Source organism: Glycine max, chromosome 15 (assembly GCF_000004515.6).
Source record: "Glycine max cultivar Williams 82 chromosome 15, Glycine_max_v4.0, whole genome shotgun sequence".
In the NCBI taxonomy this organism is placed as follows: domain Eukaryota; kingdom Viridiplantae; phylum Streptophyta; class Magnoliopsida; order Fabales; family Fabaceae; genus Glycine; species Glycine max.
This window is the reverse complement of record NC_038251.2, coordinates 16,769,406-16,782,741: the sequence shown is the minus strand read 5'-3', so window position 1 is coordinate 16,782,741 and position 13,336 is coordinate 16,769,406. Positions and strand designations below refer to the sequence as shown.

At 30.5% G+C, this 13,336-nt stretch overlaps 1 protein-coding gene across 2 annotated transcripts; it reads left to right on the top strand.

Moving 5' to 3' along the window:
- Window positions 1–10,920: 10,920 nt before the first annotated feature.
- GRF15 (growth-regulating factor) lies at window positions 10,921–13,336 on the top strand. Of its 2 annotated transcripts, none has more exons than XM_014767399.3 (4): window positions 10,921–11,169; window positions 11,294–11,747; window positions 11,938–12,380; window positions 13,012–13,336. In XM_014767399.3, exons 1-4 carry the CDS (start codon window positions 10,983–10,985, stop codon window positions 13,017–13,019), a joined length of 1,092 nt encoding a protein of 363 aa, XP_014622885.1. In that variant the 5' UTR covers window positions 10,921–10,982; the 3' UTR covers window positions 13,020–13,336. The 2 variants fall into 2 exon arrangements, with proteins under 2 accessions (XP_014622885.1, XP_003547502.2); XM_003547454.5 differs by having other exon boundaries at window positions 10,925–11,169; window positions 11,932–12,380.

The window sequence follows — 13,336 nt, the reverse complement described above, 5'->3', positions numbered from 1 at the left end:
TGAGCAAAAACTGAATTACGTCACACTTTTCATATGAATAATATACATGCTTTTTTTAAGTTACCTATGTAATTCTAAACCTAATGATAAATAGATTCCCAGGTATTTACTTAATGGATACTCGTACAGGTAAAGGATGAGCACGGGACGTAATATCTGTTTCACTTCGGTGACATTCCTATATATGAAACATGAACCTAAAAGTAAACAAAAGGAACCTTAAAATTTTAAATTATTTGTGAACACATATTTTTCCAAAAAGGAAAAACCCAACTTTGCCATTTTCCAACAAATGCTATTGCAAAGATACCGGCATTTGCCCTCTGGGTGTTACAATAATGGAAACATTTGGTGTGTCCCTTATTGCATGAGACCTTTTATTTCTTAAATATGCCAGTGTTTAAAGTAATACGGTAGTATTTTGGAGCTTTGTGAATTGATCAGCATTTGAAGATGACATGCATAGAGACCATAGGTGCTGATGTGCTTTGATAAAGTGGAACAAATAATTGAAGGAGCACTGATATATATATATATATATATACACACACACACACACCATATAAATGCTCTCAACGTTTTAAAAATCGGAAATTGTTGTCTCGGTCACTTCCTCTTTTTATTTAATGTAGGAGTAAAACTAGACAGAGAACAAAGAGATACTTCGAATGTACGCACCACAATCGAATGATTTGTTAAAGTAACGCACGTAATGTCTCAGTAATATAATCATATGTAAATACTTTGTTTGGGATGTTGATTTTTTTTTTCATTCTTTATTTTTAAAAATCATATTGAATTTATTTATATTTTTTATTCATAAAATTTAAATTTATTATGCTACTTTAAAATAATTGATAATGTACTTGAATAAAATAACTACTTCGCACCCAGACTTACACTTAGAGGTATTCCAACATTGGTAATGTTGATACCAACTTAATCCTCCTTTTTATTTATCTAAAATTAAAGATTTGGTTTTTGAAGCAATGCAATATTTTTTTTTTTTTATTCTAAGATGATATTTTTTCGGTAGCAATTATACTCATATTTTTGTTTTTACTTCGTTTTAGTTAAAGTAACTTGCACAATAAATAATAAAAATATTTTTTTTTGTAATTTTCATAAAATATATCAACTGAAAAGACAAACAAAATGCACCCACTTTAGTTTTTTTTTTTTGTTTTTTATCAACAAATTGACCTACGTAATATGATTCACTAGGTTTCCACAGAGAGAAAAGAAAATTCACTTGAATAGGGCATGATGATCAGTTTACTTTGCAGAAATACATCGTTTTTGAATCAAATCTTAGTTATACTTCAGTTTATCTTGTTTTTATCTACATTTTGACAAAAGAATTTTTTCTTTATCAGTTGACAAAGAAAATGAAAGTGTTCAAAACAAAAAATGGATTACAACTTACAGATACGTACAGGAATAATTCGTATCAGCTAAATGGACTTTTTTCCTGTTATAATTATTGAATCCTCTAGCTTCATTATCTATTTGCACTTAAAGCCTTAATCTTTCCCGTTTCATTTTTTTAATCATAGCACCTATTATATATCACTTTTTCCCCCACTTTTGGCTTTTTCTTTCTTTTCCTCTACATTTATAGACACTTCAAGCTGTAGAAAGATTATTTAGTAAACTTTATCTTACAAATCCTTCTATGTTATATAAATTAAATATTAATTAAAATTGATATCTTTTGAAATATTTAACATTTTGTCTAATAATTTTAAAATAACATTTTAAAAGGATCAAAAATTATTTCACTACTCTATAGTATCATAAATTCCGTGCATGATGTCAGTAAAGTTTGAGAAATGGACAAAAAAGAAAGTTAGATGACTGAACGAAAATAAAAGAAGAAAAGGTTGAATTTAAATCAAGACGTGGAGGAGTAAATTTATTATTATGTAAGAAAATAATATTTCCTCGGTCCTATTAAAATTTTCTTGTAAGAAATTTTTTTTTTTTATCTTAAAATAATTATTATTTTAATTTTTTAATATAATATTAGTTACTTTTTTCACTTATATTTTTTTATAACAATAAAAAAATCTATAAATAAGTTAATAATGATATAAAATTAAGTATATTTTCTTATTTATTTATTTCTTTCTTTTGATGAGGGGATGGTGGTGGTGTACGGAGAGGGTAGATGGTGTTTGGACCAATTGGACCAGCCAGGGGGGGGGGGGGGGTATGTGCTGAAGAACGCACACTAGTATAGTACTGTTACTGTAAGCTTCTGCAAAACTTATACTAAAAGAATAGCTCAGAGAATTTAATACAACCAAACAATATAAATATCAGACCAACTATCCCTCTCTTTTTACTTTTATGCCCTCCTCTCCTTTGACTACCATTTGCTTGTTTATTAGCAGCATAGTACCTCTTGATTAGTACCATTTTGCTTCTTGATTACTACCTTAATTGCATTTTTGTATTGTCATTATCATTATTTACTAAATTTGATTATTTTTCCACAAATTTAATTCTTTTTTATTTTAATTATTTTATTTTTGTTTCTATTTATTAATTTAACAACCACTAAAAAAAAATTAATGTGTAGTAAAATATTTTACATAACAGTATAGTAGAATATCACATACATGACAGTATGATATATTAAATTTATAGTGTAGCAAAGGCATCCGAAAGGTCCCCTTAAAAACCGGTTTATAAGGGGGTAGTCTACCCAGCTATATAAGCACTTATTAAGTTTGTTAAACATCCGATGTGAGACTATTCTCAACACGCCCCCTCGAGTCAGGGCTCGTCACCACAAAGCAAGGGCTGGCGGCACCCACCGGGCAGAATATGGCTCTGATATCATATTAAATTTATAGTGCAGCAAAGGCATCCGAAAGGTCCCCTTAAAAACCGGTTTATAAGGGGGTGGTCTACCCAGCTATATAAGCACAAGTTTGTTAAACATCCGATGTGGGACTATTCTTAACTTGATAGAAGGTTACATAAGTATTTTAATTTCGTTACATATTAAATTTAAGTCAAAAGTTATTGAAAGGAACAAAACTGTATAGTTACAAATAATAAGGATCAAATTTGAAAAAAAAAAATATGACATTCCCGAAATAAACAATATAAAAGAAACTAAAAGTGTATCAACAAAATTCGGCACAATCGTGAATAACTAAGTTCTTTAAGCATGTTGAAAGATAGAACTGTCAAAGTAAGTTGAATGTGTGGACCAGCCCAACCCCAACACAAGTTTGGACCAGGTTGAAAAATTTAACCTATTCTAGTTATTCATAAAATTCAACTTGGCCTACTTAGGATCCATCCCATTCGGGTTGGAATCAAGCCGGGTTGACCCTTCTAAAGAAACCAATTTTTTTTATAAAAAAAAACATGTTTTAGTAATTATGTTTTGTGTGTTTTTGTCATGTTTTACAAAAGCTCACTTCTTCGCCCATAGTTTCAAATCAAATGGCAAAAAGAGATGCTCTTTAATTATTTTTTTTTTTTACAATATGTACTTTCTATATTAATGGTTTAAGAGAAAATGTTTATTGAATTTACAAGTTAACTTTACTTAATTTTGTCCCTGTCTATTAAAAAAAACTTATTGTAAATAAAAAACACTAGAACATTTTCTTAAAAAAGATAATTTTAAAATAATTATTTTTATTTAGACGGGTCAATCCGTTTAACTTATTAACCCATGACAGATCAAGTCAAACTGATGTAAGAACTCACCTACAATATTACTTTAAGTATCATAACATATGATAGCATACATAGTATTATTATTATAGTCCTATCATGCAAAAATTTGAATAAGCTTGGTCCCCTCTAACATTATCTACATAACTAACAAAAAAAGGAAGAAAGTGGACGATCTCTTGCAGCATTAGTACCATCTACTCTCGTGTCAAGCACGACCATCACAATCATACAACATAACACAGACACAAAAGTAAGGATAAGCTTAAATAAAATAAGGTATATCATAAAAGATAAAAGCATAAAGAGATAGTTTAAAGAAGAAACCTGAACAAATCATTTCATTCATAAGTCAAATCAAACATGTGATATGATGATCTCAATTTCACACTTTAATCACATATGCATATGCATCTTGAAATGTTTTGCGGACATAACTTCATGGAAATTCTTATAACTTTTGGGCGATCCCCATAGGCCCCATCCCTTACCATGGTCCAATTATCTGGTCATTCAGGGAGTCCATTCTTGTTAGCCATCACGAAATCTCCCAACACTAGGTTAATAGTCCATCAAACATTTTCAACTTACGTGTCTACCCACATGCAATGTCATGTATGCACTTTTCATTAGACCAATATGATACCCCAAGTTCATTCTCATTCTCAACAACACACTTAGAAATCATCTAGTAATTCCATAAGTCTAACCAGACATTCTACACTCTCACACGTCACCATTTTCTTTTCAAGGTTTATAGTACCAGACAGTCTATCTCTATGCTAATTCCACAATTACTCATATTCATTGTTTGAAAAGAAAAACAACTATTAATTATAATAGGGATTCTATACCCAAGGTAAAAGAAGTGAATTCTAACATTTTTGCTCAGCCAACATTTTGACTAAGCCAAACTTGTTTGTCTCGCTTAGTGAATTCTAATTTTTTTTTTTGTTGGTGAGGTTTGCTCGCTGAGCGAGAATGACTTACTTAGTGAGTGTTACGAAATTTCTAAAATCTCTAATTAGAGGGCTTTGCTTGCTTCAGCAAGAATATCTCGCTTAGTGAGTTTTAAGAAATAACAAAAATTCCTAATCAAAGGAATTTGCTCGCTTAGCAAGAGTGACTCACACAACGGGACTGTAGAATTCTACAGACCACGAATTGACTTCAAAACATAACAATTTACCCCTCAATCCACCACAACAACCCAAAACAACTTAAACACTCAAAATCCAGCAACCAAACCTCATAACAACATCAAAACTAAATGAAAATCATAAACCACATAGTTAAAGCTCTTGAAAGAGAAGGGTGCAAGATGAACTTGGTAACTTCTGAGTGAACTTTCTCCACTTGTGATTTTTAACCAGTCAGTAGACCCTAGGCCAACATCAAAATAGCTTCAAGCTAGGTTCTAACACCAGATTCATTATAGAGCTCACGCAAGGAAGAGGGAAATTGAGCTTAAGAAAACTAAGAGGAGAAGGAATTATTGTTTGCCAATGGAATCAAGAAATGAATTGAGGAATCAAGCTACCATAGATGATTTCATCATGCATGCTCTGCTCTAAAGGAGAAGAGACTTTGAGCAGAAATTGGGAATGAAGAGAAAAGAGAAGGGTGTAGCAGTTTGGGTGTGAATGTTGATGTATTTGACTCATTACTAATAGACTACTCCTTTCCTCCATTCCCACCTCTCATAAACATATTTTTCTGACCAATTATTTGGGTCCAGAAATGCATAAGCCACTAACAGTCATACACCACTCAAAACAATCATATAAATGTAAAGTCAGTCACCACACCGATAACAAAAATAACACACTCAAATTTCTATCTTGCAAAATAAAATAAATTAAACATTAAATCACACTAAAGAAAGAAAAAAAACATGACATTATAATTGACGTTTAATAGGTTCATCAAAAGGTAAGTCGAATTAGGTTGGTCCATCTTTTGAACAACGGACGATGGGTTGATCTGGGTGGACCGAGTTAGTCCACTCTGACAGTTCTATTAACATAGATTTGATTTTCTTATTGTTTATATGAAGAAGACTTTGAGAGTTAGTCTCATGATTTTTTTTTTTTTATTATGGGAATACTTTAATTAAAAAAAAGTGAAATTAAGTCTATTATATGTTGTTTATTAATTCTATTACTATGGTTAATGCACAAGCTTTTAGTTGCAATTTTTGTTTAGATTCTAATACTCATAAAAGTCTCATTGGCAAGGGTGATTATGGGTCGTGAAAGTATGTTAATGTGACCGAGTTAAAAGAAAAACAGGTGATTAAATTTAAGTTGGATTTATCCTGGGCTGTCTATTGGTTTTGGCTAATTCAATCGAACCCGATAAGTTTAGATTAGATTGAATGATTGGAAATAAGATTATTTTTTTCACTTTTTCTAAGTATTTATAAAAGTAAAATAAATTTTATATGTTTAAGATTTAACATAAGTTTATATGCATTTTAAGTATTTATGTAAAATATTAATAAAAATAACAATAGATGGAAAAGATTAAAATGGCTTAAATTAGCTAGGTTCAATAAATTTGAAAATATACAGCTTAATACCCAATTCAATTATGTTGAATCACATTCTTTTTAATCCGATGAATTACAAGTACCATAAAATACTTCAAATTTTTAATTTGGATTTGATTAGTCGGATTCACAAGTGGAATTAGATCCACCATCACTCAAAAAAACCATCTAATTATAATTATAGGTGCTTAGCTTAGACTAGATGCGCCAAATAGATAGCACGTGCTTTCGACAATTCATTGTATTAATTAATTAATAATGGTGCTGAAACGCAAACAATCTTTCGTTCTGTCATGTTCTTATTGTGTTAGTAAAGAGGAAAAAGATGGTTAAGCATGTGAGGACTGTCTCGTGTTAAATACGGATCTGCAGAAAAAAAATGTGATGGTTTCTTCAGGAATATTGCTCTTCAATGTCTAAGGTAAACGGAGAATCAAGATCTAAATCCGAGTCATCTGAGCAACAAACAATTCCTACATGCTTCCAACAGTTCTACATTATTTTTCTTTAACGTTCTTGTCACTTGTTGGTGCATGTTATGGGATATAATATAATAACTAGAATTAGTTTGCGCATTACGTAATAGAAATGTTTGTTTTATATAATTATAATTTATAATTTTTTAATATAAATTATATTTTAAATTTATAATAAATTATTTAGATTGTAAAATAAGACTTTTTTTAACTATTTAATATTTTATAATAAAGATATAATATGATAAACTAGAAGAGAGACAATTTAGGGGGTTAAATATAAGAATAAAAATGAAGAATAGTTTAGGATATTGAGATTTTTTTTAGTTACATGGAAAATGTGAGATGCACATTCAAATGAAAAGAAGAGAGGATATTAAAAAATTGTATAATTAGAGTGTCAGAAATAATTTGCAATAGAGAGAAAGAAAGTAAAATAACGATCCGGCAAATTTAATATAAAAAACATTTAACGAGAAAAAAAGCACAGGAAGAAGAGAAAAAACTCATTATATTGAATATTAGTAAAAGAGACAAACGAAGACAGTAGATATAACACTATTATCTATTAATATTTGTGCATATAAAATCCTAGCTCATAACCATCCTATCAAAATATCGAGAAAATAAAAAAGCATCCCATCAACCATAGACCTAACCTACCACTAATGAACTCTAAGAAAATTTCAAAAATATCTTTTCAAATTGGTTGCATTTGAGACTATTTTTAACTCGATCTCATGTTTGATATAGAGAGAAAAATAAAAATAACTGAATAAATTACTATTTTAATTTTTAAATGTGTAAATATATGATAATTTAATCTTTGAAAGAATAAATTTTTTAATTTAATTCTTAAATATATTAAAAGTGCAATATATAGTTATATACTAGAAGGTTGAGTTATTTGAAGAAAAATAAGTGAAAAATTGAACGAAAATAATACTATATAGATGATTGATATGAATGAAATAGGAAAGATAAAATATAATATAATTATAAAATGATATTACTATCCTTTAAGTTATTGAAGGAATACTATATAATCAATTTTTGTGCCATTTGTTGGGGAGATTCAAGGATACACATGTGAATTATGAACCATCACATGATATTAGGCTTTAATTCTAAACTTTAATGATCAGGTTTATGAATTTTTTCCTCACTTATATGTTGCTCAACCTTTTTATTTTTAGGTTTCACCTCATACAATCCAACAACATTTAACTGATTTTATTTTGAAAAAAAAAATCATCTTTATGGATGTAACCTTGAACCAGAGAAAGACGATTCGTGTTTCACAGAAAGACAAAGCGTGCTTGCAAGAGCAGCACCGATGGAGTGGAAGAGCAGCGATGCAACACTTTCAATGACCATCGATGAAAGCCATACACCAATGCAAGTTCTTTTCTCAAAAGACTTCGGTGCTAGTGGTGTAGTGTAGTGTGTCACTGAAAAGAAAAGATAAAAAGGGTAAAAATGACTTTATGCCGAGGCATCCACAAATTTATTATCTCACCAATGGAAGAAGAGTGAAAATTTCACCGTGGGACCCACACTATTCAATTTTATATGTCTGCTCAACACACGATACCAAACGCACATTGCTTCATTCTGTCGTCCATACCCAAACACAACGTCAAAGAAAGTGAAAAAGTGAGAATAATAGCTCTTTGGAAATGCAAATTCTAATTTAGCCCGTAAAATTAGATTTGTAATTTTATTTTTTAAAAGTATAGCAACTATACACGATAAGGTACAATTGCAAAAAGTTAACAACAAACGTTGACATAAAATATAAATATACTTCCAATAAACTCTCTAGTTATGTTTTTTTAAACCAAAAGTTATGATATTTCATCTATAAATAACATGTTGGATAAAATCACAATATACATTTAAACATAATGCTAAGAGAAAATAAGTAATGCAACGATTATGCAATAACAAATTATGTATATAGTAAGTCTGATTATTTTTATAACAATTGAACTCAAAGCCTATGACGATCAAACTCCAACATTAAATTTTAAATCAAGATTTAAGCAGAAGTGAAAAGACTTCAACTTTTATAATGAGTGAAATTTAATTATAACCCACTTACAGCTGTAGAGTGTGTTTGAATTAGTATTAAAATAATGTTAAATGAAGAAATTACAGGTTTCAATATAAATATTTCAAAAGTCCATAGGCTTTGAATTCAATTGTTTCCCCCAAATACATAATACTTGGTTATTTCGGCATAACTGATTAATTAACTCATACCTCTCTCCTCCTCCAAACACAAACAAGCAGAAAAAACAATTAAGATCCGTTCGGTAGAATAAAAAAAATAAATAGAAGTTTGTATAAAATATGAATCCCATGTTATTTTACTATTCATTTTTGTTCATTTCATCCTCTCTAACTTTAGGGTGAGACACAAAGGGCAAAAGGGAATAAAAAGGCCAAAATCATTTAAAATAGAATCCTGTGAATATGTATAAACATATGTGAAACACCAACACCAACATACAAACACATATACATGTGAATATTTGTAATGTTCAAAATATAAAATATAGTATGAGTGTCATATCAGTATCAAATATTGATATGAACGCATTTCGGATACCAAAAACAATAAGAGTTTGGAATGTATGTGCTTCATAAATAAACACACAAATGCAATGAAAAAAGTAAATAATCCCAGAAGAGGGTGAGGCCTGCAGTGCTTGTTTTCTACGTTTACGAAAAGAAAAAAAGGTGAAATTGTTCTGGGGTCTGAGGTAAAGGAACAGTAAAAGCTCCAAGCATACAAGCTTCTTAGATAGGCATTGGTTTGAGACACCAAAAACTCTTTAAAAATAAAACTATTTCCTCTTTTGTTTTTTTTAGGACCCTTTCTTTCACTTTCTCTCTCCCTTTAGTTTATGGATTTCCGTAGAAGGTGTCAGAGACAAGAGCTGCCAGAGAGACAGCTTAGCTGCAGAGTGTGGCAGAGCATCAGTAGTCATCAGATCAGAGCATGCAGCAGCACTGTAATTAGAACCATTAGTTTTATCCATGTAAAGAAGATTCTGTAACCCAATGGTTCCTGAAATAAATATACCTACTCTACTCTGCATCCCCTATTATAATATTAATACTACTACTATACTATTAGCCCACAGACACGCCACTATCTCTTCTGTTAAATAATAATAATAATAATATTGTTTTTCATGATATTTTGTTGATATTTCTGTGCTCTATATTTTGATAAAATCTAGATTTTAGCTTTTAAAATTTTATATCATTCAATTCAGTTTCTATATTTACAAGAAATTTCTTTAGTCCATCTTTACATATTAGTGCGTTTTTTATTTTACTTTTTAAATGGATTAAAATGACGTTGAAAATTATTTTATTTTATTTTTAAAAAAATTATTAATATGTTTTCTCAAAACACATTGAATCATGATTGGACTCCATTTTTGTTTTTGTTTTCATTATCATTTTACAATAATGGTTACAAATTTGTTCTTGCATATTATTTTGATTTTGTTTTATTTCTTGAAAATTATTTTCATGAATTTGCAAACTAAATAAATAATGTAATCTATTTTTCATATAGGAAATGACACCAATATTATTTGTGAGAATGAGTTAAAAATAAGTTTTCGTAAAATGCAAAAGACTAAATTAAATGATATATAACTATAGGAACTAAAAATCAGATTTTATGAAAATATAAAAACCAAAAAGAAAGAATTTTTACACCATACTTTAATTATAAATTATAGTATATGATAAATTTATTATTTTTTTCATATTAATAATAATAATTTTTATTAACTAATTGTGTAATTTTTTTAGTTTGACAGTATATAACCATTAATTTTTTATATGACATTTTATATACAGGTGATGATATTTAAATACAAATACTCAATTAATACTTCTAAATTCTCTTCTTTATACATTACATCATTATCATATTTAAAATGCAGAGTGATTTTAGTTTAACTAGAAGTTTAAAGTCTTATGCATAAAATTAAATATATTGGAACAAAGCAATTTACCATCCATAATAATCTCATTAGTTTTAACAAAATTATCTCCCCTAAAAAATACTTATGATCTAAAAAAAAATAATAATCACTTATTTTTCCAATTTTTCTACCTCTCAAAGAATGTAAACACTCCAGCGATGTCTAAAAATAATTTCCTTTATATATATCCTTAGTCTTTGGTTTGCACTTCTATTTTCCTCTTCTACTTCTCTACTTACTTTGATGATGAATGGAAGGAACAGGTTCCCCTTTACCCCATCACAGTGGCAAGAGCTTGAACACCAAGCTCTCATCTACAAGTACATGGCTTCAGGCATTTCCATTCCACCTGATCTTCTCTTCACCATAAAAAGGAGCTATTTTGATTCCCCTCTGTCCTCAAGGCTTTTGCCTAACCAGCCACAGCACTGTAAGTTTTTTCCTTTTCTCTCTCTCTCTCTCTCTCTTTTTCTGTGTCACTGTGTGAGAAGTGAGAGTGCAAATCTTTGACAAAAGGGTTTTGTTTGTTTTGTTTTATCGTGACTTGTGTGCAGTTGGATGGAACTACCTTCAGATGGGTTTGGGAAGAAAAATAGACCCTGAGCCAGGTAGGTGTAGAAGAACTGATGGCAAGAAATGGAGATGCTCCAAAGAAGCATACCCAGATTCAAAGTACTGTGAGAGGCACATGCACAGAGGGAAGAATCGTTCAAGAAAGCCTGTGGAAGTTTTAAAATCAACAACAACACCATCATCATCAACAACAAACTCAAATGCTTCTTCTACACAACAAGCAATCTCATCAATCACCAAAATTAATAGCACTCTCTCACCTCTTGCATCATCTGAGACTCACCAACACCACCACTATCCTCAACACTATGGCTCCTTTCTCTATCATCATCACCCTCCTTCAAGGTCCTCTGGCATTGGCTTGTCTTTTGAAGACAACAGTGCTCCCTTGTTTCTTGACACTGGCTCATGCTCTCAGTCCAACACAGACTGCAGGTTTGTGTTGTGTTCACACTTCTTAAGCTTAAAACAATTTCTTCAAGCCTTTTTTTTTTATCATGATTAATTTTTTGTTATCATGTTATCAGTGCCAAGTATTTATCCGTTTTGCTTATGATTAATTTATTCGAAGTGTTTGTTAGTTGTACTTGATTGATTTTTTTTTTTGTCTAATAAAAAGGAGTAGGTATGTTTATGGAGAGAAAGAGGAGGTGGATGAGCATGCTTTCTTCACAGAACCTTGTGGTGTTATGAAAAGCTTCTCTGCTTCCTCTATGGATGACTCATGGCAACTCACACCATTGACTATGAGCTCCTCATCTTCATCTTCCAAGCAGAGGAGTTCCTTTGGCTTGTCCAGTGATTACTCTTGCTTGCAACTTCAGAGCCACTCAAAGCAGCAGCAGCAAGAGCATCATCAAGATCAGGGTTGCTACATGTTTGGTGCTGGTCAAGTTGTGAAAGAAGAACCTCAGAAAACGGTTCATCGCTTCTTTGATGAATGGCCACACAAAGGAAGAGAAGGCTCTTGGCTTGATTTGGATGACAAATCTTCCACAACCCAACTTTCAATTTCCATCCCCACATCTTCTCATGATTTTTCAACTTTCAGTTCCAGAACCCACCATGGTAAATTGCTAATTTAACTTCCACATTCATGACAATTACTTTGATTTTTCTGTTTCTTCCTTATTCAATGCTTTTTAATTATCTACTTAGGGATAAAACATAAACTTCGTATAACTACTTACAGATAAGAAAATAAGAGAAATAAAATTGAATCGAACTTGTCTAATAAGATGATAAATTATGTACTTTAACTTTTTTCTAGGAATCAGTAAGTGCATGTTATGTTTGTATTAAAGCTTACAAACTTAAGTTTGAGTTAAACTTAAGTTTGCAAAAGCAACCCAAGTCTTCCTTTTGCAAAACTAAGTTTCAAGTCAAAATTTTCATTTGCAAATACACTTTTGGGGCTAACCAAACATGTTACTAAAATGAGTTAATTCTCCAAAACGTTCAGCACCCAAAATTACTTTTTCAATTGATAACCAAATATGCTCTAACTCTTTCATCTAATTTTAAAATTTAAGTATTTAAGTTAATTTTCATTCCTGAAAAAGTTTAATTTATTTTTTCTTTTTAATTCTTATAGTCTTGTTAGTGATCAGTGAGAAATTTATTTAAACAAGTCCTTGGTATGATAGTAATAACTTGGCATCTTTCTATAACCTTCTTTCTGGTTCTTTCTGTTTTGCAGATGGTTGAGTGTAGGTTTCCAATAATGGGTCCTCTGTACGGAAATCAAAGGCCAAAAATGTACCTATAAGGGTGGGGTTTAAGATGCTTTGGGGTCTTATTTCCAACCACACCCTCTTCTTTTTTCTTCTGCCATAAAGGCACTTGAAAGGGATTTCTGTCTCCATGGAGAGATCTAATGTGTAATGCTATATGATGCTAATGCTTTCTTAGTTATAAGTGCTTCCTTCCAAACATAGTATAAAAAATTCTCTGTGACAAAGCCTGAACTGTTTAATATTTGAGCTAACATTCAATTGCACATCTATGTATTTTTGGTTTCATCA